We start from the raw sequence: 23,646 nt of genomic DNA on the forward strand, positions 1-23,646 counted from the left end.
CTCTTGTCATGTCACTATATGTTACTGCCTGCTGTGTCAAACCTGTTTCTGTCTGTCTAGTGTTTGAGGTCCTCAGGATAATATCATGATGGGTGACAATGTATGATTCTGTGTTTGTGCCGTTATCACTTGTCTCCCTAAAATGCTAAATTATTAAAGGAGTTAAGCTGTGAAAAATACTTATTCTCTGTTCATAAGATAGAGGGTAGACTACAGAAGTAGTGGAAGTCTGACCACTGAGATGTCAGTCCTGGAAACTGGGTGTGTTTTACCCCCATTGTATATGAATGCAAGCACCCAAACCCATGGCGGTGCACCCATGCTCCCGTTCATCTCAGTAGGAGCAGGGGTGTGTCATTCTTCACCAGGGGTTTAACTGCATTCACAAAGTGGGTAAAACAACCTGGTTTCAGAGCTTGGAAACCCACTGATCAGTAATTTATCATATAGATAGAGGATAAACATATTTCATGGTATAACCCCTTTAGCAAGAATATTTCATAGAAGCAGCTAAAAGTTTGTCATATTGTATCTTGATTGGTGGATTTACATTGGGTTGTGGTTGGTCATGTTAAGAACTCTGGTTTCCCCTTCTAAACTACTGCACAGATCAGCCATACTGGAGTCAGAAGCCTGGAAGACAGCCCAGGGCTGCGCATTTAGAATTATGAGCTCGAATCAGCAGGGAGCATGCTTCTGTTTGGAGTCCATTTAAGCTAGTAAAAATACATTAAAAAAAAATCAGAAGTATGCTATAAAGGACTCCAGCTTAAAAAAAAATATATATAAATTATTTTATTTTTTTTCTCTCCTATCATTACTTTTATTTTCCTAAATCTAAAAGCTCTCAAGTGTACAGCCAGGGAGGTTTCATTGCTTTAACTTTGTGACATGAGTCTGTGAGCTGAAAATACAGGAATAACTAAATGATGCACTACTGTTATGTGTAATGGGGCAAGAGGTACATAAAGAGACAGCACTTACTGGAGTGACTAAGAAGGGAGAACATGATGCAAAGAGAAAATCACAAGTAGGTTTTAGAAACAAATATTTATTTCCCATTGCTTCAGAAACCTATCCAATTTAACCCGTGGCAAGATTGGCATGCTAGCCTACTTACGTGATCCTGCCTAATCTCACTGGAAGGTCTGGTCCCACGAGACGTAAACACAGCGATTTGTCCACAGCGGTGTTTTACAGTAAGGGCAAAGTGGATGAGATTCTACCGAATCCCATGTCCACTGTGCAGTAAAAACCACGGTGCGGATACCGTGCAGTTTTGGAAATTGCATAATGTCAATTATACCTACGGAAACATCAGCGGTTTCCCCATAGGTATAATTGTAACATTCCGCGGAGGAAAACTGCGTGCTTTGTCTAAAGTGCCGTGGGAAGAACCGTGATGCGTTGCCGGCGCAGTATTTCCCGCAGCTCTTTTTTGCCTCAGGACATCCCTTGGGGTCTTAGCTGAAGAGATTGGAGTGCCTGATAGATTCCAAACAGCACCTCTCTATCTGTCTAACCCAGTGGTTCTTAACCAGGGTTCGATCGAAACCTAGAGGCCATACGCACAGTTCATTTTGTGTACCAGTAAAAAAAACATATACCTATGTCTTCAATTTGGAAATAAATCATATTTGAGTTATCACTAAAGAGTTCGGGGAATGTGCATATGAAACTGGAGGGTTCGGTACCTCAAACAAGGTTAAGAACCACTGGTCTAACCCCTATGGTCCACCCTGTGTGCCGATTTGCTAACCTCCCCATGGAAATTTTTTTTAAAAAAAAAATATTAATCTTGCACATAGTATTGACTGCCAATGGGATCTGGATAACGCCCTCTATCCCAATACTTAAAATTAGAGATTCAATGGTTTGTAAGAATAGTGAGCATTCTAGAAGGCAGTCAGCCCAAATACGAAGCCCAGTGGTCTGATGGAGTGGATCATTGTAACATGCTTCCCACCTGAGACTTCATACAATTGCCTCTATGTTATGACTTTCACCTCCTCAACCTGACATGAGCCTTGTAGTGACACTTTAATGACACACTTGTGTATTTGTTTGTTTTTGCAAATTGAAACCTCAATGTGAAGAGAAATGCTCCTCTGACCTTACTGAAAGAGACTTGTACCTCTGACAACTTGATCTATGTTCTAATTTTGCACTTCATCCATTTGCCCCTTCTCTCTCCTCCTATTTTTCCAGTCCATTCTCACATCCACCCCCCCACACACACCTTTTTGTGCAGGCTCTGTATAGCTTTTATATTCTGGATTGTGGGATATGTTATGCTTCACTATTGAAACAAAAAATAAATTTGGAAAAGAAAAATATCCAATTATCCAACCAGGCTGGAATCCCACATTGGCCCAGATACTGTCTAAGGGAGCCTTCACACGGAGTAAACGCACATGTATTTTTGCAAAATACACATGTAAAAATAAATGTGTAAAAATAAGACTCCCATTGACTTCAATGATATTTTTTACACGTGTAAAAATACGCCTGTAAAATGTCATTGAAGTCAATGGGAGTCTTATTTTTACACGTGTATTTTGAAAAAATACATGCGCGTTTACTCAGTGTGAAGGCTCCCTAAGGCCCCAAGTTGCGAAAATGCATCATTTTTTTTGTTGTTACAGATTTTGCTGCATTTTTGCTGCATTTTTTTGAGCCACAGCCTAAAATGGCTACAAACGGAATGGGAAATATGTAGGAAGTTCTTGACTTCTCCCTTCTGCTATTCCTGACTTTGGCTCAAAAAAATGCAGCAAAATCAGCAATAACAAAAAAGCTGCGTTTCCGCAATGTGGAGCATCAGCTTAAAAGCTAGACTGTGCAGACTCAGTCTGGACAATCCTAAACTGCGCCATATTTATCAGTGTAAAGGGGGTATCGTCACTCCTTGGGGAGAGACCACCATATAGGTGTATGGAGACTTATTAAGCCTTTAGCACTCCACTTTGCAAGGGACTATGGGAAGAATATGCAAATCTGTCTTCCATGATGTAATTAGGAAGTCAGGTGCCTCAGTGTCGCAAACCAATATAGGGCGCTCACTGGAATGAGCAAGCCTGTCTTCCCTGATGTAATTAGGAAGACAGAATCTCAGTGAAAATAGCCCAATAAAGGCTGCTCCCTTTAACAGCAGCCTTTATTGGGCTAATTTCACTGAGATTCTGTCTTCTTAAGTACATCAGGGAAGACAGGCTTGGACGTTCCAGTGAGCGCCCTCTATTGGTTTGCGACACTGAGGCACCTGACTTCCTAATTACATCATGGAAGACAGATTTGCATATTCTTCCCATATTTATCAGTGTGAGAGATGCTATTTGATAAATCTGGTGTATTCTGTCTAGTCTAAGTCTACACCTCCTATTAGTTGGACCAGTCAGGAAAAAGTGTGGGAGCCAAAAGCACTATGCCACCCATGTAGCCACCAGAAAGTACGTAAGTAAGAGAAAAGTCTTATCATGGATGTATTCACAAGGTAGACAACTCCGGGGTAGTCAGGACGAATGGAGGATAGGGATAACAGGGATACTCCACCACAGGCGTGGGAGTCACTGGTCTCTGTGCTGACCCTGTTAGACCCTTGCCCCCCAAATATAACTCCCACCCTGACAAGGGCAGTCTGCAAACTTGCCCTATAAACAATCTTTTACCCCCCTGTCCCATTACATATTTTGTCCTAGGAGTCATCAGGGAATATCCTATGTCTGGGTTAAATGTAGCACTCTGAAAAACAGATGCTGACAAAACCATATACCGTAACACAGTGAGGGCCTGTACCTATATCAAAAAAGGGCTTAGGAACCACGGCTTTGTGACTACAGTGAGATGTGGCCATGCATGCATTTCTACAGGACTTCAGAAAACAGCTTTGCGTGCCTATCTGGCTATTTTCTCCATTTAGTGTGTGTTCACTGTCTTGACAAAGGTGTGGGGGGCATCCTAAAAGTGGGACTTACACCCAGGGTCCCAAACCCCTGAGGGGGCCCATTCGGCAGTGGCATAAGGTACAGGGGCCCGCAGCCAGCTGGAAATGGCTGGGACTCCAAACCAACATGATTGTAGGTATCAGATCGTAGAAAAGAAGTTTTCCGGCAGCTCTCCAATAGCATAACATTTTACTTTTAATAGGTATTATAAAATGACAAAAAATAATCCATATTGAAGAACAAAAAATAGAAATGAAATAGAAATAGCATAAAAATAGCATAAAACGCTCACCGCCGCTCACGGCCGGACATCTTTCAAACCCATTCAAATGAATGGATGAGAAAGAGTCATGCAGGTTTCCATCTCCTGCCTCTGTTTTGTGCAGGAAACGGAAACCTGCAGAACGGAGACCGGGTGCAAATGTGAACGAGTCCTAAGCAACGCAGATGTGAATGTGCCTCCAATGAACCCTGTTGCATCTATAAAATAATAATACTCAAACACTGCTGGTTGTTGGTCAAAGTACCTAGGCATTTCACACACCAAAGTAAAAATGATCAGCACCGAAGCAAAAAAATTAGGATTAAAATAAAATATAACTTTTAATCTTCATGTTAAAAAAAAAGTATATCAATTTAGTAATGCTGAAAAACTCCCACGCGTTTCAAGACACATGTCTCTTAGTGATGCCATGTGTCTTAAAATGCAAAGGCGTTTTTCAGGGTTACTGGAACCATGGATATACTTTTTTTAACATGAAGATTAAAAGTTATATTTTATTTTAATCATAATTTTTTGTTTGTGCGCTGATCATTTTTACTCGCATGTGTTAACTACTAGAGATGAGTGAGTACTGTTCGGATCAGCCGATCCGAACAGCACGCTCCATAGAAATGAATGGATGCACCTGGTACTTCCGCTTTGACGGCAGCCGGCCGCTTAACCCCCCACGTGCCGGCTACGTCCATTCATTTCTATGCGAGCGTGCTGTTCGGATCGGCTGATCCGAACAGTACTCGCTCATCTCTATTAACTACTTATTGCCCCCGGGTCCGGGCTTTACCTGTTTGTTTTATGCACCTTAATTCCGAGGCGTGGATTTTGGCTCTGGACATTGTTGGTGAGCGGTATATCCTTTTCCTTCTCTGTGCCTCATACCTAGGCATTTTGTATGGATGTATTTCTTTTTTGCCACCTATACATCTATATATACATGCAGAAAACGCATATTTGGCAATCGAGAATCGTTTTGGCTCCCTGAAGACCATGTTAAAAAAACTGATTAGTTCTAAAACCTGCCTAGTCCTCCAGCAAACAGAGGGCTCATTGTGTGCCTCTACCTCTGCACCTGTTACTATGGAAATGGCCTAGGTGGGGACACATTTCTCAGGAGTATCAGAAAGCTGGATGAATCCCACTCTTTGTTTCGCTCAGATCCGTGGTCTGTTGCTCCTGCGTTCCTGTCACACCTGGGAGACAGGTTAGCTCTGATTCCTGAGCCACATTCATGGATAGTCAGCATAGCTACAGACTCAAATGCCAGACTCAAAGTTGTAGCTTGCAGGTCATCGGAAGAGAAAAACTTGCCACTTGGAAACCAGACATATTTTATTGAGGGCGTAGTTAAATCGAGTGTTTAGGACCTTGGACCATACTTGATCTTTAGTTTTCCACCATTTACATGTAATGTAAGATGGTTAATAACACTAGATATTTTTCCATCTTATCTGTAATCTGGTAGGTGTGGGCTGCACTATTATCAACCCCAATGTGCACCCTCACAACATTTAAAGGGAATGTCCAGGAGTAGAAGAACTAGAAAATGGCTGCTTTTTTTCCCAAAAATTGTCACACCAGTCAGCAGGTTGTCTGTGGTATAACAGCTTAAGCCCATTCACCATATTTGACCTGAGCTGTAATTCCACACTCAACCTGTAAACAGGTGTGGCACTGTTTTTGCAATAAGGCAGTTATATTGTTATAATCCCCTTTAATGCTTTAATGACTCATTACAGTAGGTAGTTACCTTGAGGATGGTATTAGGCTTGGTTCACACGTAACTGCAGTGTGCTGTGTAGCAAAACCACACACCATTTTACAGTGAATTGCAGCATTATGAAGGTCGGGGCCTCACATGGCAAAAACTACAGCATTTATAGTCCTTGTAAAGTGGATGGGATTCTAGTAAATCCCATCCAAACATTGCAGAAAAATATATACACAGCAGAAATGCTGCGATTTCCGAAACCGACACGTTTTTTGAAATCGCAGTATGTCAATTATACCTCTGAAAACAATGACAATTTCCCTGTATTGAAACAGAATGCCCGCAGAGGAATACTCTGCAGATTCTCTGTGAAAAGCACTTTGGAAATAACTGTGGGGCCTTGGCTTAAAGGGAGGTAAATATGAATGTGCTATCCTTAGGATAGGTCATCAACATTTCATTAGGTTCAGATATCTGGGACTCCCACAGATCAGTTGCATGAAGTGTCTGCGCTACTTGGGTTATCGTTGCATCTGCTTTACAGGCCAATGATATACTACAATGCCAAGCACAGCCCATAAGTAACATATAGCACTATACTGGGTATCCAATGAAGGGTCTCCTGAATGCCGTTGTCTGATTGGTGGAGTCCCAGCTGTCGGATCCCCATTAATGCTCCATAGTAGGGCACAAGTCTTAGTATTAAACCCTAGCATTTGTGGTGCAATTCTCCCCCATTTTTCATCAGCCACTTTCCTTTCCAATCCCTTTATTGGCTACCCATCGCCCAGTGAATAGAGTTTAAAATGTTAACACTAACCAACAAAGCCATCCACAACCTGTCCCCTCCATATATCTCTGATCTGATCTCCTGCTATTTGCCCACAAGTAACCTCCGATTATTTCAAGACCTCTTTCCCCGCTCTGCTCTTATCCGCTCTTCACACAACCGTCTCCACGACTTCTCACGTGCGTTTCCCCTGGAACTCACTACCAGGACACATAAGACTGTCTCAAGAATCAGAAGCTTCAAGAAGACCTTGAAGACTCACCTCTACAGGAAATCATACAACCTTCAATAACACTACTGCCACCTCACCACTATCCGAACTGCTTCTACCCTAATGTCTCTATCCCCTTCCCTTATAGATTGTAAGCCTTTGCGTGCAGGGCCCTCATTCAAAAGTACCAGTTGAATAGGCAACATTCACATGACCAAGTTGTAAAACAGTCATGAAAAGTGTCCATTTTTCACTGCTGTCTTGCACTCGAGGGGGAACCTGTATTCACAGATCCCCCATACATGTGAGTGTAAAGAGCAGTCCATTAATAACATAGGATATGACCTACCGTATTTTTCGGACTATAAGACGCACTTTTTTCCCCAAAAATTTGGGGGAAAAAGAAGGGTGCGTCTTATAGTCCAAATGTGGCCGCAATACAGACCCGGCATCTGTTGTAATAGGAAGGCGGATGCCGGGGAGGGTTAGACGCGGCACATGTGCCAGAGCCTGAGACATCGCTACAGTCCTGCCCTGCATGAAGCCAGCAGCAGCAGGAGTGATGCTGCTGTTCCGCTCCTCCGTCCCTCCCCGCAATAGCAGCATCGCTCCTGCCACTGCTGGCTTCATGCAGGGCAGGAGTGCAGCGATGTCTCAGGCCCCGGCACATGTGCCGCGTCTAACCCTCCCCGGCATCCGCCTATTACAGTGGATGCCAGGTCTGTATTGGCGGCCCCTTCTCCTCCCCCCCAAAGTGTAAACTACCCCCCCGGGGCCGGTCCCCACCGGCTCCATACCTATAAAATTGCAGGCCGGCTCCTGCGTGGCGATATCGCAGGAGCCGACCTGTTCGGGTGACAGCCGGGAGCCTAGTGAAGGCTCCCAGGCCTGTCACTGCTATATTTCCATTGTGGCTAGTCCATGACCAGCCGTAATAGTAATATACAGAATGTCCCATAGACGGCAATACAGTTGTATTGCCGTCTATGGGACTTGCAATCAAATGACCACAGGTTCAAGCCCCCTAGGCACTAATAAAAGAGTTAAAAAAAAAAAAAAAAGCTTTAAAAATATATAATGAAAAAATGAAATAAATAAGAGTTCTAAATCACCTCCTTTCCCTAGAATACAATGTGGCTTTGCAGCTGTTGCAAAACTACAACTCCCATATATTTTATATTTTACTATTTTGTGCTTCAAAATTTTTTCCCCCTATTTTCCATCCTCTCCTGCGTCTTATAGTCTTATGGTCCGAAAAATACGGTATATTTTGACAGTCTGTTACAATGGACCGTCAAAATAATGGTCATCTGAATAGCCCCCAATCACTTGAATTGTATTTAAGGCTGCCGTGTGACGCCCCGTTATGTAAGTATAACTTTAGGATTGTACTTGTTTTGTGTTTTCTGTGTATTATATGTAAACCCTCAATTGTACAGCACCGTGGAACTAATAATAATGTGCAGCACCATGGAACTAATAATAATGTACAGCACCATGGAACTAATATCATAATGTACAGCACCATATGGAATTAATATCATAATGTACAGCACAATGAAATTAATATAATATCTACACCATGGGACTAATACAATAATGAACAGCACCATGAAACTAATAATAATGTACAGCACCATGGAACTAATATCATAATGTACAGCACCATATGGAATTAATATCATAATGTACAGCACAATGATATTAATATAATATCTACACCATGGGACTAATACAATAATGAACAGCACCATTAAACTAATAATAATGTACAGCACCATGGAACTAATATCATAATGTACAGCACCATGGAACTAATATCATAATGTACAAGCACCATGGAATTAATATAACAATGTACAGCACCATGGAACTAATATAACAATGTGCAGCACCATGTAATTAATGGTGATCTATAAATATATAAATAAATAATATAGCATTTACATTTTACCGTGTTTTTCTGCATGTAATTTTCTGCAGAAATAAAAGTGACATGTGATGGAATGGGAGGTGGAAAGCAGTGTCTGTTTCACTCAATTTCTTCAAGTAAGGGTTAAGGATATATAATCATCTGACTGTCTTATCTGGAGCGTGGATACAATTTGCTTATTATGACCGTGCTGTCATATGATGGGTACATTGAGCCATAGCAGGCGGTCCTCCATGGATATTAGCGCTGCTCCTTTTTGTTTTTTGTCATTCTGTACTTACATTCTATACTGGATACGAATCGACTTTTAAATAGAGAGAAATAGAGATAGATAGATAGATAGATAGATAGATAGATAGATAGATAGATAGAGTGAGAGAGATAGCTGACTGCTATGTATGTGTATATGCTTACATGAATTTATTAGGTGAATTATTAATGACAAGTTCTTTTCACCATATGCGGTAAACAATAAAATTACTTTTGCTAATGTTAAACACAAAGTGAAGGGATAAAGTGGGTGACATTGCAGGACTCCTTAAGCTTATCAGCATTCTACAGTGTGCAGGACACACACACACACACACACACACACACACACACACATATATATATATATACACACACATATAAACACACATGCATATATACACACACACATACACACAAATATATATACACACATAAATACACATATACACACGTATACAAATATATACACACATCTGCTCCATATCCTATTGTTACCGTGTAACATACAGGCACATCATCATCTGACATGATCAGCCACAGTCATCTGACATAAATACCCAAATCATCTGACAGCAGAGGCAAACAAAGTCATATGATGTGCGAAATTCTATCATCTGACAGTGAAGCACATCCCAGCCCTTGTGTTATCACAGCAGGATACAGGGATAGGGTTTGTACACTCCACTTGTAACTCAGAAGACTCTGTCATTATTAGTGTTCTCTTATACCATAATATGACTTCAATATTCAGATCCGTTTGGGTCACAGTTTTGCAGAAGATTCAATGGAAAATCTGACAATGCCCACATAATGAGTTATATCTATAAACATGATAATATCATAAGCACTTTTTGTCTGGCTTTGAAGTCACAGTTTTAATAATATCTTCTATACCTGACCAACAAATGAAATTTACTACATAAAAAACATGTATAATATTGTTAATTGACCCATCTTCTGAATGCAATGTGACACTCAATGCCAAACAAATACATCAATCCAGTATCCAAACCACAGTATGTTCAATAAATGCCTCCACACATTGCCTACTGCTTATAGTAGCTGTGGACAGGGAGGTGCAGGTCAGATGGTAGTACCATCAGGGGATAAAAGCTGCCCAGGCTATCATATACTGCTGTCTGCGATCGATCCCAATACATTTTGAAGGTCTTGTACAATCTTTCAATATTGATAAACTATCTTTAAGTTAGATCATCAATATCAGACTTAAGTAGCTGCCGGCACAGGAACTACACAGTGGATGGAGGGAGCTGTCTCTGTACACTGTGTAGTGGTCAAGCTGCAACTCTGCTCCTATTCAACTCAATGACATCTGAGTTGCAGTAGCCCGATATGGCTAGTACCAGCACCGCACCTCCCATGAGGCGACCTGAAGCGACCGCTTCAGGCGGAGCTATGCCAGGGCCCCGGGGAGGGCGTCATTTTTGCTGACCTAAGCCAGTCCAGGACAAGCTGTCCTGGACTGGCTTAGGGTCACCGTCACTGAGCGGTGGATTGGGGAGGCCGCTGGAGCAGTGCTGCTCCAGCGGCCGCCCCTCACGCTCAGGCAGAGAGCAGGTCCTCTCCCTGCCTGCTCTCTGCCTGCTAAAGACGCTTGCGTCGCTCAGCCCTGCCCCCTTCTTCTCAGCCCCGCCCCCTTCCGCTCAGCCCTGCCCCCTCCTCCGGGGGGGGCGGCTTCCTGATGTCTGCCTCAGGCGGCAGACACCAATGGTTCACCCCTGGCTAGTACACAATGGACTCTGTGCTCACTGTGGAGTTCCGATGGCTGCAAAGGAAGATCATAAATATCAAAAGGCTGGACAACCCCTTTAAACATTATTGGGCCTCATGTATTAAAGTTATTCAGTATAAACTGTCTGTTGTCCTCTGAAAAAGAAAACGACCATCAGAAACATATTATGTTAAAATTGTACAAATGTCATCTCTAGGGTTTAGTTTTGAGAAATTATTAGTAGATTATTATTTATATTCCTGCAGGAAACAAATGGTTTCACTAGTGATTGTCACTACTGTGACATTGAAACTGTCAATAGCAAGCTGTGTACATATGTATACCTCCCAACTTTCAAAGAACAGAAAGAAGGACAAAATGTGCGGTGCGCTATGCCTGCCACAGCAAATTTAACTTCACACGCTAGTTTGTTAACTCCGCCCATTCTCATCCATCTTTCCATGTGCCCCCACACAGTATAATGCTCCTACAGTTACCTGAACACCATATACCCCCACATTATAATGTTCCCCCCTAATTGCCCCACAGTATTAAGTCCCTCTCCTGGCGCCCCAGTTTAAACTGACGGAAACTAGAAAGGGACATAAAGCTGGGGCAGCTGGAGGATATACATTAAACAGTGGGGGGAGTTGGAGGGGGACATTAAACTGGGGAAGCTTAAAGGGGACATTAAAAAATAGGGATAGCTTGAGGGTGACATTAAACTGTCTGCTGAGGCTCCTGCTTCATTCACCATTGTATTCAACAAATTTGCGTTCCATAATCTGGGACTGTCCTGCAGAATCCGGGACAACTCAATATTCAATTTTAGGCTGAAAACACGTTGAGTTTTAGGATTTATGCTGCAGATTATGCTGCCGTTTTGTTGAGCCAACAGCAGGAATTTAAAAGGAGTAGGGAATTTAAAGGTTAATTTAACCCTTTAAGGATGGAGTGTAGGTTGTATGTTAATGCTTGGCAACTTTTTTCATATTTTCTTTTTCCGTCTTTTTTATTTTACAGGGCTCATTTAATTTTGCATATAATGTTTGATTAGCTTTTATTAACATTTTTGTAAATCTATCATTATTTTTTTGCCTTTTGTTTCTATGGTGTTCACTCTGACATTGCTTAGCCTCCTGGCTGCCATGGACCTTTTGGACCCCACAATCTCCTTATGAGGAATCTGAGGGGTTGGAGCGATATTGGCCCTGAATCATCTAGATGCCCTGTTTTCTATTGATCACGCCATCTGAGGACTTAGGCTGCTGGAGTTAGAGTGTTTTATGACTCCAGGGGTTAGCAATATACACCCGAGACCAGGAAGTAATTCCATAGGCACAGGACCCAACCATATTATTACGGTGCTGAGGGTTAACTTTACGTAAAAGATGTAATAGGATGGTGCGGAGTGGGAAGAGGTTAAACCTCTCATTCCCGCTTAATCCACTCCTGGCTGTGGCTCCAAAAAATACATTAAAATCTTCATCGAGAACATGTCTTCAGCTTTGGGTCCACCTCTTTACATGAGGTTATACAGTGGTTATTTCAATCTATGTCATAATCCTTGTAGTACTTGTAAAAATTCATAAAAAGTTTTTCTGGCCCCATCTTTGAACTTTGTACGTAGGACAGCAGGGTCATGTGAATAACCACGTGGACAATCCACGCCAAGAAAAGCTGTAGCTGTGGATGAAAACTGAAGGTATTATGTATGTGTCATCGCTACTGTTCTACATGGTGGTTATTGCTGACGTCAATGCCATAATTCTCCAGTAAATGGGCTCAGGTTCTGAGGGAATTTTAGTTTTAGACCCTGCACACGGAAATGATATAACTTTGTAAAGCACAGTCCCATCACATTCAGTGCATTGCTGTGCTAGCCCAGGGTTGTGCCTAATTTGTCCTTATGGGAGCAGACAAAAGTAAATTCAGGAGTGAATGGACTTCATGCCATGTTATATACAGTACTGTCATGAACTGCTGTATTGCAAAGCAACTTACAGGCAATGTTTTGTCACTTCAGCACATGGGTGTAGCTATAAGGGTTGCAGTCACTACTGGTCCTGGACCCTGAAGGAGGCCCCAAAGTTCTCTCTGCCGGATGAAATATTTCACTATTCTACATGGTAGAAGGTAGTTAGGGGCCCAGGAGTTTCAAGATACGCCTCTGCTTCAGGCGTACGTGTGTGCTACTTGTATAGAGGCATAAACATGTTTACTTGATTTTTTCGGACATTTTTGTTATAGTTTAACACAGTTATTGCCTAATATTCTCTGTAAAGTAACTGGACAGGCACTATATAGGGTCTACTTATGGGGCAGTATATATGATCTACTTATAGAGTCTATTAATACACAGGAGGATAGGAGAGTTTAGATCATGTATGTGACAGTTCGGTTGCAATGCTGTTATAAGTGGCGCTATATATCTCATCATTTTATAGATCTGTTGTCATAGAAATAGGATTGGATGACGTTTATAGGACATATTATGGGGAATATATGGTCCGGGGAATATATGGTCTGCAAAATTTTCATGCTCAAAATGAGTATTGACTAGGTGACAGACAGTAGAGATAATAGTAGTGGTTTTGCTTGTGGTATAAAATTTTGCACAAAAGTTCCTGGGGTTTCAGCACTAATAGTTCCATATTGAGTTATAGTAAACTTATCCTATATGGGAACATGAGTTTTAATGAAATTACTCAGAAGACGCTTCAAAGGCTTGTTTACTGGTGAAGTAAGGGTCGGCCAGTCATGTTGTTGGTAACTGTGAGGTTAAATTTGGCCAAATAGGGTTAATGAGCTAATCAGGCCAGCGTCCCGCAGCAGAATCCCTTAATCACATTGGGGATGTGAAATTTCATCCGTGCAGACGCGGCTTTGTGTGTAAATCTGCAGGAGCAGTTCTGGCTTTTCCGGGGTCAGATTCTCAAGAGCTCCATTAAATAGAGCCTTTGTTTTCCAGGCTGAATGATACGATCATGAGGAACCGGAGACTGTTGGATTGGTCCTGGGGAGGGGCCGAAATGGGAGGGAGCACAGAAGACGCCATATTTAACCCGTTACAATTCTCAGTTTATCTGGAATTGCTGGTTGTATATTAAAGTATTGAAGACTTTTATCTGCCGTCCCCCAAGACAATTCTATGTACTCTACATTTAAGTTCCTTGAATTTTACTAGGAAAGGTGGAGAAGGAGGCTTGTTATTATGTTATTGCTGAGTGGCCCACTATGGCTGCCAGGTTATATGACTTACATGCATTCACATGCTGCACTTCCATCATACATGCTTCCATTCATACCGCTGACTACATCTGCAGCCCACTGTTGGTAATAACCTGGCTAAATGAAATATTTGATGTTAAAGCTGTTTTATTAGTTTATAATAAATACTTCTATAGTGGCCACCTATACTAAGTGACTATAGTGCATTCCTATTGCACCTATATCTGATAACCATGTATTATGATGAATTTTTACTCTTAGGGTATATTCACATGAGTGTGGCCAGTGCTTGGCTATTCAACACGGATGCTTTGTCTGTTTTTTCACAGTTGATTTGCATCTTTGTGGTTTCCCTTTTATCACAGATCCCTATTGTCTTGAGTCTATAATTGATCCATACAAAGACTAGGACATGCACTTGGAGAATGTGCGCTCAGATTGAACACACAAATTGTTATAAAAAAAGGCTATGTGATTAGATCCATTGACTTCAATGGGTCTGTGTGTGTCCATTGAAAGAAAAAACAGACTGTGCATAGTTGTGAAAGCCTGCCATGTGCACAAACCTATCTTATGTGAACCCATCAGTTTGGGTGTCATATACACTAAAATCAAGTGACATGACAATAGGATTGTGTGCCCTGGTCACTTCAATGTCTTGAAAAGTGACTGTTCAGTGCTTAATATAAATGTAATAATAATAGTATGATGTTGTGGAAGTTTAACTATCATCTTAAAGGAGTCTTCTAGACTTATATCATTGATGACCTATCCATTTGATAGGTTATGAGGTTAATATCGGCAGGGGTCTGACATCCAGGACACCAGACCACAACATTCAGACAGTCACTGTTGCCTCTTCCTTATATTGGCTGTGCTTGGTATTGCAACTCAGCCCTGTTCATCTGAATGAAACATGCCATGTATAAGTAGCACTCATGGAGTGTCAGTGTAGCTTAACACAGCTGATCCGCAGGTTTGTTGTACCTGGTGTCAAACCCTTGCTGATCTTTGAATGATGACCTATCCAAAGGATCAGTCTTATAAGCCAGAAGAATCAATAAGCAATTGAACCACCTAGTGTCAGATCGGAGGAGAGAATATGGTCAGAGGGACACTTTAAGGCGTGAGTGGACTGAAAATCTAACATTCAGTATAAAACATTTTAGTAGAAAGAATGCTTGCATAAAACCAAGGCCCTTGTACCGAGGGCTTGGAATTTTTAAGTCCTCTCTTAAGAATCTGACTCACTACATGGTCCATTTATATAAAGTGGAAAAGACACACAACATTAGATATGGTCATTGAAATGTTTTCTAGTGCTACGCTGGTGTGTCACAATGTATCTACGCCATCCTGCCATCTTAGAACCTCTACAATGTTCCTATCAGGTTTTATCCTTTTCTACGTCCCCTCTACTGACACCATGTTCTGGCTCTGAACATATTTCCAGCCCTTATTATACAATTTTGAAGACACCATTAGGTCCTCAATCTCATTTTTGTTGTCAAAGGCACTGAGAGAGGAGGAAGTTCCGTGCCTGACGTCAAGTCGCTTCAGGTTCCTATGATAAGACAAAAAAATAGAAAGCAAATCAAATGTATGTAAATTATTACATTGAATATTCCAGAAAACTTAACTTTTTATTTTTATATATTTATCTTGTATAAGCTTATGCACAATTAAAAAGAATGACATGTCAGAAGAACCGGGTAAGATAGTATGATATTTACATAAATAAGATAGATACAATTACACGTAATGAAAAAGAACCGACAAACATTGAAAACAGAACCTTAAGCTGAATAAAGACCGATGGAGGAAGGGACAAAATGTTGTTATACACTAGGGTTAATCTGGGCATAGGACAAAGCATCAAATAACTTAACCCCAAATGGGCTCATGGATTTCTGTCCCTCTTCATTTCAAAAACCCAAAATTGAAACAAAAATGATTAAACCAAAGTCTACCGAGACATTATTTGGTATAAAAGCACCTGTCTCGCCACACCTGTCAAAAACAAAAATATATATATTTAGATATATATTTTTATATTTACATATTGCCTTTACTGTTTCCATTTTTTTCATCCTGATGAACATACTTCATAGTATCCTGTTAGGAGAAATGTCAGTAAATAGTGTCTTCAAGGAGGATCTTTCACTCCTGCACCAATTTCTACTCTTTGCATTCTTGAATAGAACTGACTCTGACACAGTTAGATTTTTTTCTCTACCCCCACTGCTCCTGAGCAATCTTTGCTATTAATTTCAGCACCCAATTAGGCTATCTACTGTCAGGTGGGTGGTCCAAGACCATGTTCTCCAACCCAGGACTGCCCTCCTGACGGTAGATAGCTTAATTTGGTGCTGAAACTAATAACACTGATTGCTCAGGAATGGTGGGGGGATAGAAAAATAATTCCAAATACACCAGAATGAGTGGCATGGCACAATTTAGAAGATTCAAAGAGTTGGAGATGGTGGCAGTGGAGAAAGGTTCTCTTTAAGGGAAAGGAAAATGGCCACCATCAATATGGAGTGGAAGAAAACACAGAGTTGACTGTCCTCTGTACTATTCCCCAATGTTACTGAACTCACATTGTCTCTTGTATAGATTATTTTAACTTGGGATGCTAGAATTAGGTAGCCAAATGGGCTTGTATAGTGCTAACACGTGGGAATGCTAGACATCTACAAGAATATTGTACGATCATGTTCACAGCTATCACTGACATTCTAAGACATTATAAAAATATGTAAACTTCCACACAAGGTTCCTGATTAAAGACAGGAATATATTTCAGATCTGTAACATGACTTGTTACTTATGACAAGTAGAAAGCTGTTACATCCATTCTACAGTAGAGGGACCGTGAAGTCCAAGTTTATCTATTTAAGGCAATTATTTGAGCAATCTGAATATTTTTTGTGTTCGGACTTGATATTCTCTACTTCCTCTAGGTCATGGTGACAGAATGACCCCTAAGGATTTATGTAGGAAGTGGACAGCCCAGGTACTATCAAATCTGAAAAAATATAATGACCATGTTTTTAATAAACATGGCTCTGCTCATTCAGAATGCATACCATTAGCAATACCATGTAGACAAAGTATTAAAAAATGCCATATTGTACAGGACATTTTCTGAGCATTGCACAGTACTGTGGATGAATATGCAAGCCAAATGTTGGCCATCTTGAGACACCCAACACTAACTCCAACTGGAATTATTTGTCACCTTATTGCGCTGACCACTACACAATGAGTGGATTACTTTAGAATGATTTATCTCCTGCCTTCACTTGCTCTAGTTCTTCAGGAATATCACCATGCAGCTCTGTTCGCTCACCATCCATGCAGATGGGATTACAAGAACCGCATCAGCTCTTCCATCATAAACTAATATTCGTCTTAGTATGTTGTGGACAAGTCACTTGGAGAAACTAAGAATCAGTTTATTCCCAAGATGTTAAGTTTATTAGTGATGTATGGACTATCCCTTCTTTCAAACTGGTTAGCAGCCCAGGTCAACTGGATGAGAAAGTCAAGCTGCTTTCAGACAGATATTTGCTTTTTTTGCAGCCATTGGCTGTGCATAGTCAATAGTGCCAGCCAACCTGGCGCCTAAAATCAAAGCCACTACAAAGTCAGATGTTGCAGCTTCCTCCTCTAATATGGGAGACACTAGTTCATAATCAGTGTATAATCTTTATTCCCTTCCCCCATCCCTGCATTGCCCTGCTATTCTAGCCCACCATTTGTACACTGGAGTTTTGTTTTTACTTAGGAGAATAGGCCCATTTTTCCCTGGTCACCGTCTTTCTCAGTGGCCCGTAGAAACCAGTTACAGTTTCCTGGTGCTCATGGAATCCGGATTCTACCTGGGATTTGAGCTGTGGGAGCACCCCATCGGAGTATGGTTCTCTCCGAGAGATGTCCCTCCTTTGCCTGTTTCTCAGTAATTCTCATGGTCTCGACAGGGTGGTGTAGACAGGCTGTTCCCAATGTGTTGGGCTATGTGATGGAGCCACGCTAGGTGGATCAGAAATTGCAGTATAAAGAGGACGTTGTGGAGGGCCCATATAGGAGAACGCTGAGTAGAGCCCAGATGCCTGACTAGAATGGCTGTAATAAGAACTTGTTGGTTGGTGGTCTGAGTAGTCGAATTGTGGCCTTGAGATGGAAGGGAAGGCTGAACCGTAGTGTGGCAGCCCCAATGAGGTGTAGGTCAGCTGTGATGTGGACGGTTGCTCTGTATAGTGGCTGGTGCTTGAGTTTTCTGTCTTCACCTGAGCTTTTGAGTCTGCCACATTGGGAGCATGTTGCTTTGCCAGGGCCCAAGCAGAGGGTCCAGCAGCTAAAGCTCCACTGAGACCATAGCTGGAAGGATAACTCGCAATATGACTTGGGTGCGCTGCATGACCATTAGGTGGAAGGTACTGGTCAAATTCATTGACATCGAACGGCTCCATATTTGACATAACATCATGGCTTATTTCCCCAATATCAACGTTGCCAAAATCGATGTGTGGTTTCCCTCCATCTGCAAGAGAACGAGATCCATCTCTCTTTCCCTCAGACTTTCCACCTTGAAGTTCTGTTTTAGGCGTTGTTGGTGGGGTGGGAGGACCATGACTTTGTCCTAAAATAAAGTAGAGATGGATGTTGTTAAAAATTGACATTACTATCACATCTTTTCTATTATTTGATGCTGATACAAATACTGATGAGCACTATGAATATAATCGTTATTAAATTGAGATATAACTATGTTTTATGACTTTGTATCTATATTCTAATGTTCACATTATGGAGTTTGATGTTAGATTTTACCATGGCACTGATTTGTATTACCTGCAGAGTGTTCTGAGTTCCCATCAGACATGGGGGAACCATGTCTATGGTCCAGATGTGAATTTTTGTAGTGGGCTTGTATGGACGCAGCACCCCCCTCATTTTCAGAGGAACCATCTCCCTCTCCAGAGGTGGGCTTTCCATTTTTTCTTCTACGAGGCTGATATTTATAATCTGGATGGTCCTTCTTGTGCTGCATCCGAAGTCTCTCAGCTTCTTCGATGAAGGGTCTTTTATCATTTTCATTTAACAATCTGTGAAATGAAACCCAAGAAATTGTCAAATTTTCTTAATTGTTTGCAGGCCTTTTTTGATGAAAAAGACTATATTACTTCTTGACCTCAATAAAAGTAGATACTTTGAAGTTACAGTGATATCTTTAATTGGCTAACCTTATATATTGGGAGTTCACTGTAGAGATTTTACTTAAACCAAAGACCTTCTGCTATAACCCCACCAAAAAAATCAATAATGTAAATATATATATTGATGTGATCCATCTGCTTTAAAAACAGTCTCACATGAATAAGTAAGAATATGCAAAATGAAGTTCAAAGTGTTATAGATAAAAGCAAACTAGTAATAATTAAATAATTAAACAGAGAACAAGAGATACCAAATTTTTCTAAACTCTTTGAAAAAATTGTGCTTTTTAGGCCTGTAGAATTCTTACCTCCAAAGCTTGCCAAGTGTCTTGCTTAGCTCTGCATTGTGTAAGTGTGGATACTGATCAGCCAACTTACGACGAGCAGCTTGTGCCCATACCATGAAGGCATTCATAGGCCGCTTCACATGAGGTTTAGACTTATTACCACCATTGACCCTCACTGGCATAGGAACTAATGTCCAGTCATAGCCACTCAAGACTTGGGAGACAGCTTCACGAATACAGACAGGAAACCTTTCATCCTCGGAATCATGCTCTTTCTTCACCTTCCCATCTTCATCATCATCTGGACCAGAATGGGCATGAGATGCCAGAGGCTCAGGTGTTAGAGAAGGATCTTCAGACCCAACTGGGCTCATCTCAACCTCTGACAGACTCTGATCGTCACTCATGATGTGTCTTTTTACCAGGGAACTAGAACAGTTAATAATAATATTATTACAACACTTGCCCTGAAGATAGCAAATAAAAATATAAAATACCATCCAAAGAAAAGTATTGAAGGGGAAAAAATCTTTCCCTTGAGGACTTCCAGTGCATCATAAAAGTTACACAAGTCTAACACGCGCCAAGTTTCCATCTACAGTGTTTACAAAATATCATAGCACAATATATACTTAAGCCTATGTAAAGCTCGGGACCTTTGTGGTTATCTACAGTTACAAGGTAACACACGCTTGTAGAATTTACGTTAAGCTTGGCTTTGAAACATATAAGTAAAGTAAATGATCTCCCTGATAATCTTGTTAGGTGGTCACTTGTAAGAACTTACCCTGGGAAATTAGGTTATTTTTTTGTCCAAAGGAACAGATCAATCTACTTGTATTTTGGTGACTTCACAATGGACAACAGAGAAGTAAGATAAGTGTTGCCCATGACCAGTCCCTATATATACTGTCTGAATGCTTCTAGCTATAATCTTGGTACAACATGTAATTAGTAACCACATGAAAACAGATTCGTGCTGACTTAACAAGAGGCATACAAATCCTTCCTGAAATCTTTCTAAGCAGGGCAAAAGGGTTTAACGAAATCTCGACAAATTGCACACGTATCAGCTATTGTCCTAATAAGTTTTAGCCATTTCCTGGGAAATAAATACTCTTATTTTGTTACTGCTTTTGATACTCGGTCATTTTTATTTAGAATAAATAAATCACAATTGAGAAAATACAAGAAAAAACTAATACTGCAAAAAGACCATGACATGTAAAAATATATCCAAAAGTTTATTTTCCCATCAAAGCAAATGTAGATATGAAGCTAAAACAGTACAATAGTTCTTATCCATATGTAACAAAACAAGCAACTTCCAAGGCAGCGTGATACTGCTACAAAAGAGAAACATAAAAAGTGTCATATAATTCATATATATTATAAAGGATATAGGAAATATGGGATTTGGATATACAGATATTTGGGTATGAGGATGGTAAGTGAGTTAAAACAATATTAGATCTGAAGTATCCAAAGTAATGTTACTACGGTATGTAAAGTGAATATTGTGAGTAACAACGAAATGGTCATCAGTGACAATAAAGCTATAACGTTGATCGCTATGTGTCCAAATATTGAAGGTTATACAGAAGCATATCATAAGAATTTGTAACCACTTGAGCAGTCTTATGTGACCTTGAGCTGTCCCTGTTTCATACTTACAGACTTATCATTGGAATTCTTATATTATATCCACTTTTTTAACTTCTAGTTACATTGAATGCATGACAAGGAACAGTATATGACAGAATGTCATGTTTTATGGTATACAGCTAATAAAAATCTTACTTCTGGAAAAAACCCAATCACAGCAGGATTACATTTAGCCATTGCTAGTTACAACAGGCAGGTCCAATACCTATTATATCATATCCAAATAAGGACACAGTTGATGAGCTAAGAATCGGAAACTTGTGCTCTATAGTATATAGGAAAGACGGTCAGGTATATCGTGAGGGTCAGGAAAAAGAGGAATTTCTATATCCAGTTACTCCTAATGATTCAGACTATTTTACTAACAACAAATCAGTGCAAGTAACTCCTTGACTTTGATGGTGAATTCTGTTCCAAATACACATTCAGATACTAATTTTAATATAAGGTTAAATTATTTTCAATTCATTTTTTGAAAGTGAGTAAGGCTAATAAATGGAAATTTAGAAAAAAAGGAATCCAACAATCGATAATGAAACAAACTCAACAAGAAATATTAAACTATTTATTTATCTATTAACAACGGGAATAGATTATGAAATATAAAAAGGGACAGGCGCCCCCCACAAAGAAACAAACAATTCAATACATAGATTTTATAAATGATGGAATCCTTCCGCCATGTCAAAAGTGTAAAAATAATATTACAGCTAAAAATAGATATTCTCAAAAAGCTAAATATTAATATTTCATATAGACATTGAGCTTTCTTTCAGTTTCTTAGTCCAAAAGGTGAATATTATCCATGGAAAAAGAACAAATATATTCTCCTTTAACGTCTCAAAGTTTAGAGAATATGAGGAAAGACATTCAAGTAATCGATGAGATCGATAAAAGACAAAATAGCAGAAAATAAAAATGCAAATGAACTTTAGAAAGAAAAAAGGAAAGTCTCATATTAGGGGGAAAAAATCAAGAAAGAGACTAATTAAATTTTTTGAAAACTGAAGATTTAATAAATTAATTAAAATGGTATTTATAGAAAAAGACTGATATTGTATTAAAATAATAATGTATAGAATAGAGGAAAATATGAATAAAAAACAATAGAAATATGTCAATTGATTTTGAGTGTTAGGACATAACAAGTCAAATAAAGTTGTTTAAAAATTAAAAAGATCCATTCTTGCAGACGTAACAAGGGGAACGTGAGTGAGGATTAAAAATAAAGTTATACATTGTATGTAGTATTATGATAAAGTTATGTATATATATGTATAGTATTATTAGATGGGACTGCTAGGTAAGTAGTATATAACAAGTAGTAAAGTTAGGAATTAATGTATAGTAGTATATGGCGAGAGTGAATATAAGGCTAAGTGAGAGGCAAAGCAGGAAGAGTTGGAATGCAGAACGTACCTACTGAGTCTTAGTGGTAGGAGGTGTGCTGGCTCGATGCTGTGTCAGTAATAGAGGCTCTGTTCTCCTATCTGAATGATGCTCTGTTCGCTGCCCTGATCACTTCTCCCCATGCATTTAAGGCAAAGCTTTTCTCAAACAGTCCTTGGCCTTTCTAATTGGCTGCAGCCAATGTAGGGGTGGAGACTAAGACGAAACGTACCTATTTCTGCCAAGAAAATGAAAACAAAAAATACGAGATTCTCCACTTTTAAATGGCCTTGAAACATTTTTATGGGTTAAATCTTAAAGCCCTCAATCCAACATTCCTTAAGTAATGTATTATCATCGTCTATATTCTAAATTGGCAAACCGCACGTTACCTTTACGAAAACCAGAAATGTTAGAGGAAAATATTAAACATTTTAAGATTCTGCTTAAGCCAAGTCACACAGGACTCTATACATACCTACTCATATACTATAGTGCTCCCACCTACATGCTATATATAACTCCTGGAATGAATACTTCCTATGCTATGTACTCTCCCTACCTAAGTGCACTCATGCACAGTGTGATAGCCAAGTATATTTGTGTCCTGCACACAGCACAACCATTGCATGTCCCCTGTGCTCCTGTACAACTAATCCTGAGTTACAGCTCTCACAACACCTCATTCATTCACTTCTAATCCAAACCTGATTCATTAATCCACGGATCTTATTCTCTGCTTTGGCACAGCACTAAATACGCAATATAAACAGGTCTCCTGTGTACACCACACACATGTGCCTGCACCAAGTTACCTCTGCGGCAAAGACATTTGTGGTTATGAGAATGCTGCTCTGCTAGAATATATGGTTGCTAAATGAAACATCAATATAGTCCAAGTATTTTGGTTCTTTGAAGTGTTACTCTACATGACTAAACTGAAAATATATATTTTTCCTTGCAGCACTAAATTTTTCTAGCTTGGGGTTCAGATATCTGTGG

At 40.1% G+C, this 23,646-nt stretch overlaps 1 protein-coding gene across 2 annotated transcripts; it reads right to left on the reverse strand.

Annotated features, from left to right (window-relative positions):
- Positions 1–15,161: 15,161 nt before the first annotated feature.
- Positions 15,162–22,775, reverse strand: SOX10 (SRY-box transcription factor 10). Of its 2 annotated transcripts, XR_012717457.1 has the most exons (5): positions 22,675–22,775; positions 19,612–20,019; positions 18,939–19,192; positions 17,966–18,726; positions 15,162–15,645 (listed from the first exon to the last, which is right to left on the reverse strand). XR_012717457.1 is itself a non-coding variant. In XM_075286856.1 (4 exons), the coding sequence occupies exons 2-4, from the start codon at positions 19,995–19,997 to the stop codon at positions 18,050–18,052; spliced, it is 1,317 nt and encodes a 438-aa protein (XP_075142957.1). In that variant the 5' UTR covers positions 19,998–20,019; positions 22,675–22,775; the 3' UTR covers positions 16,395–18,049. The 2 variants fall into 2 exon arrangements, 1 of the variants encoding a protein (XP_075142957.1); XM_075286856.1 differs by lacking the exon at positions 15,162–15,645 and having other exon boundaries at positions 16,395–18,726.
- Between the last annotated feature and the right edge of the window lie 871 nt (positions 22,776–23,646).

Source organism: Leptodactylus fuscus, chromosome 9 (genome assembly GCF_031893055.1).
Source record: "Leptodactylus fuscus isolate aLepFus1 chromosome 9, aLepFus1.hap2, whole genome shotgun sequence".
Taxonomy (NCBI): domain Eukaryota; kingdom Metazoa; phylum Chordata; class Amphibia; order Anura; family Leptodactylidae; genus Leptodactylus; species Leptodactylus fuscus.

Bases quoted from the DNA above. Each gene is read 5' to 3' on its own strand.
- SOX10 (XM_075286856.1), bottom strand. From the start codon at position 19,997: ATGAGTGACGATCAGAGTCTGTCAGAGGTTGAGATGAGCCCAGTTGGG. The intron at 19,193-19,611 runs GTAAGAATTCTA...TTCATTTCACAG, and splicing joins ACACTTGGCAAGCTTTGGAG to ATTGTTAAATGAAAATGATA. The intron at 18,727-18,938 runs GTAATACAAATC...ACTTTATTTTAG, and splicing joins GAACTCAGAACACTCTGCAG to GACAAAGTCATGGTCCTCCC.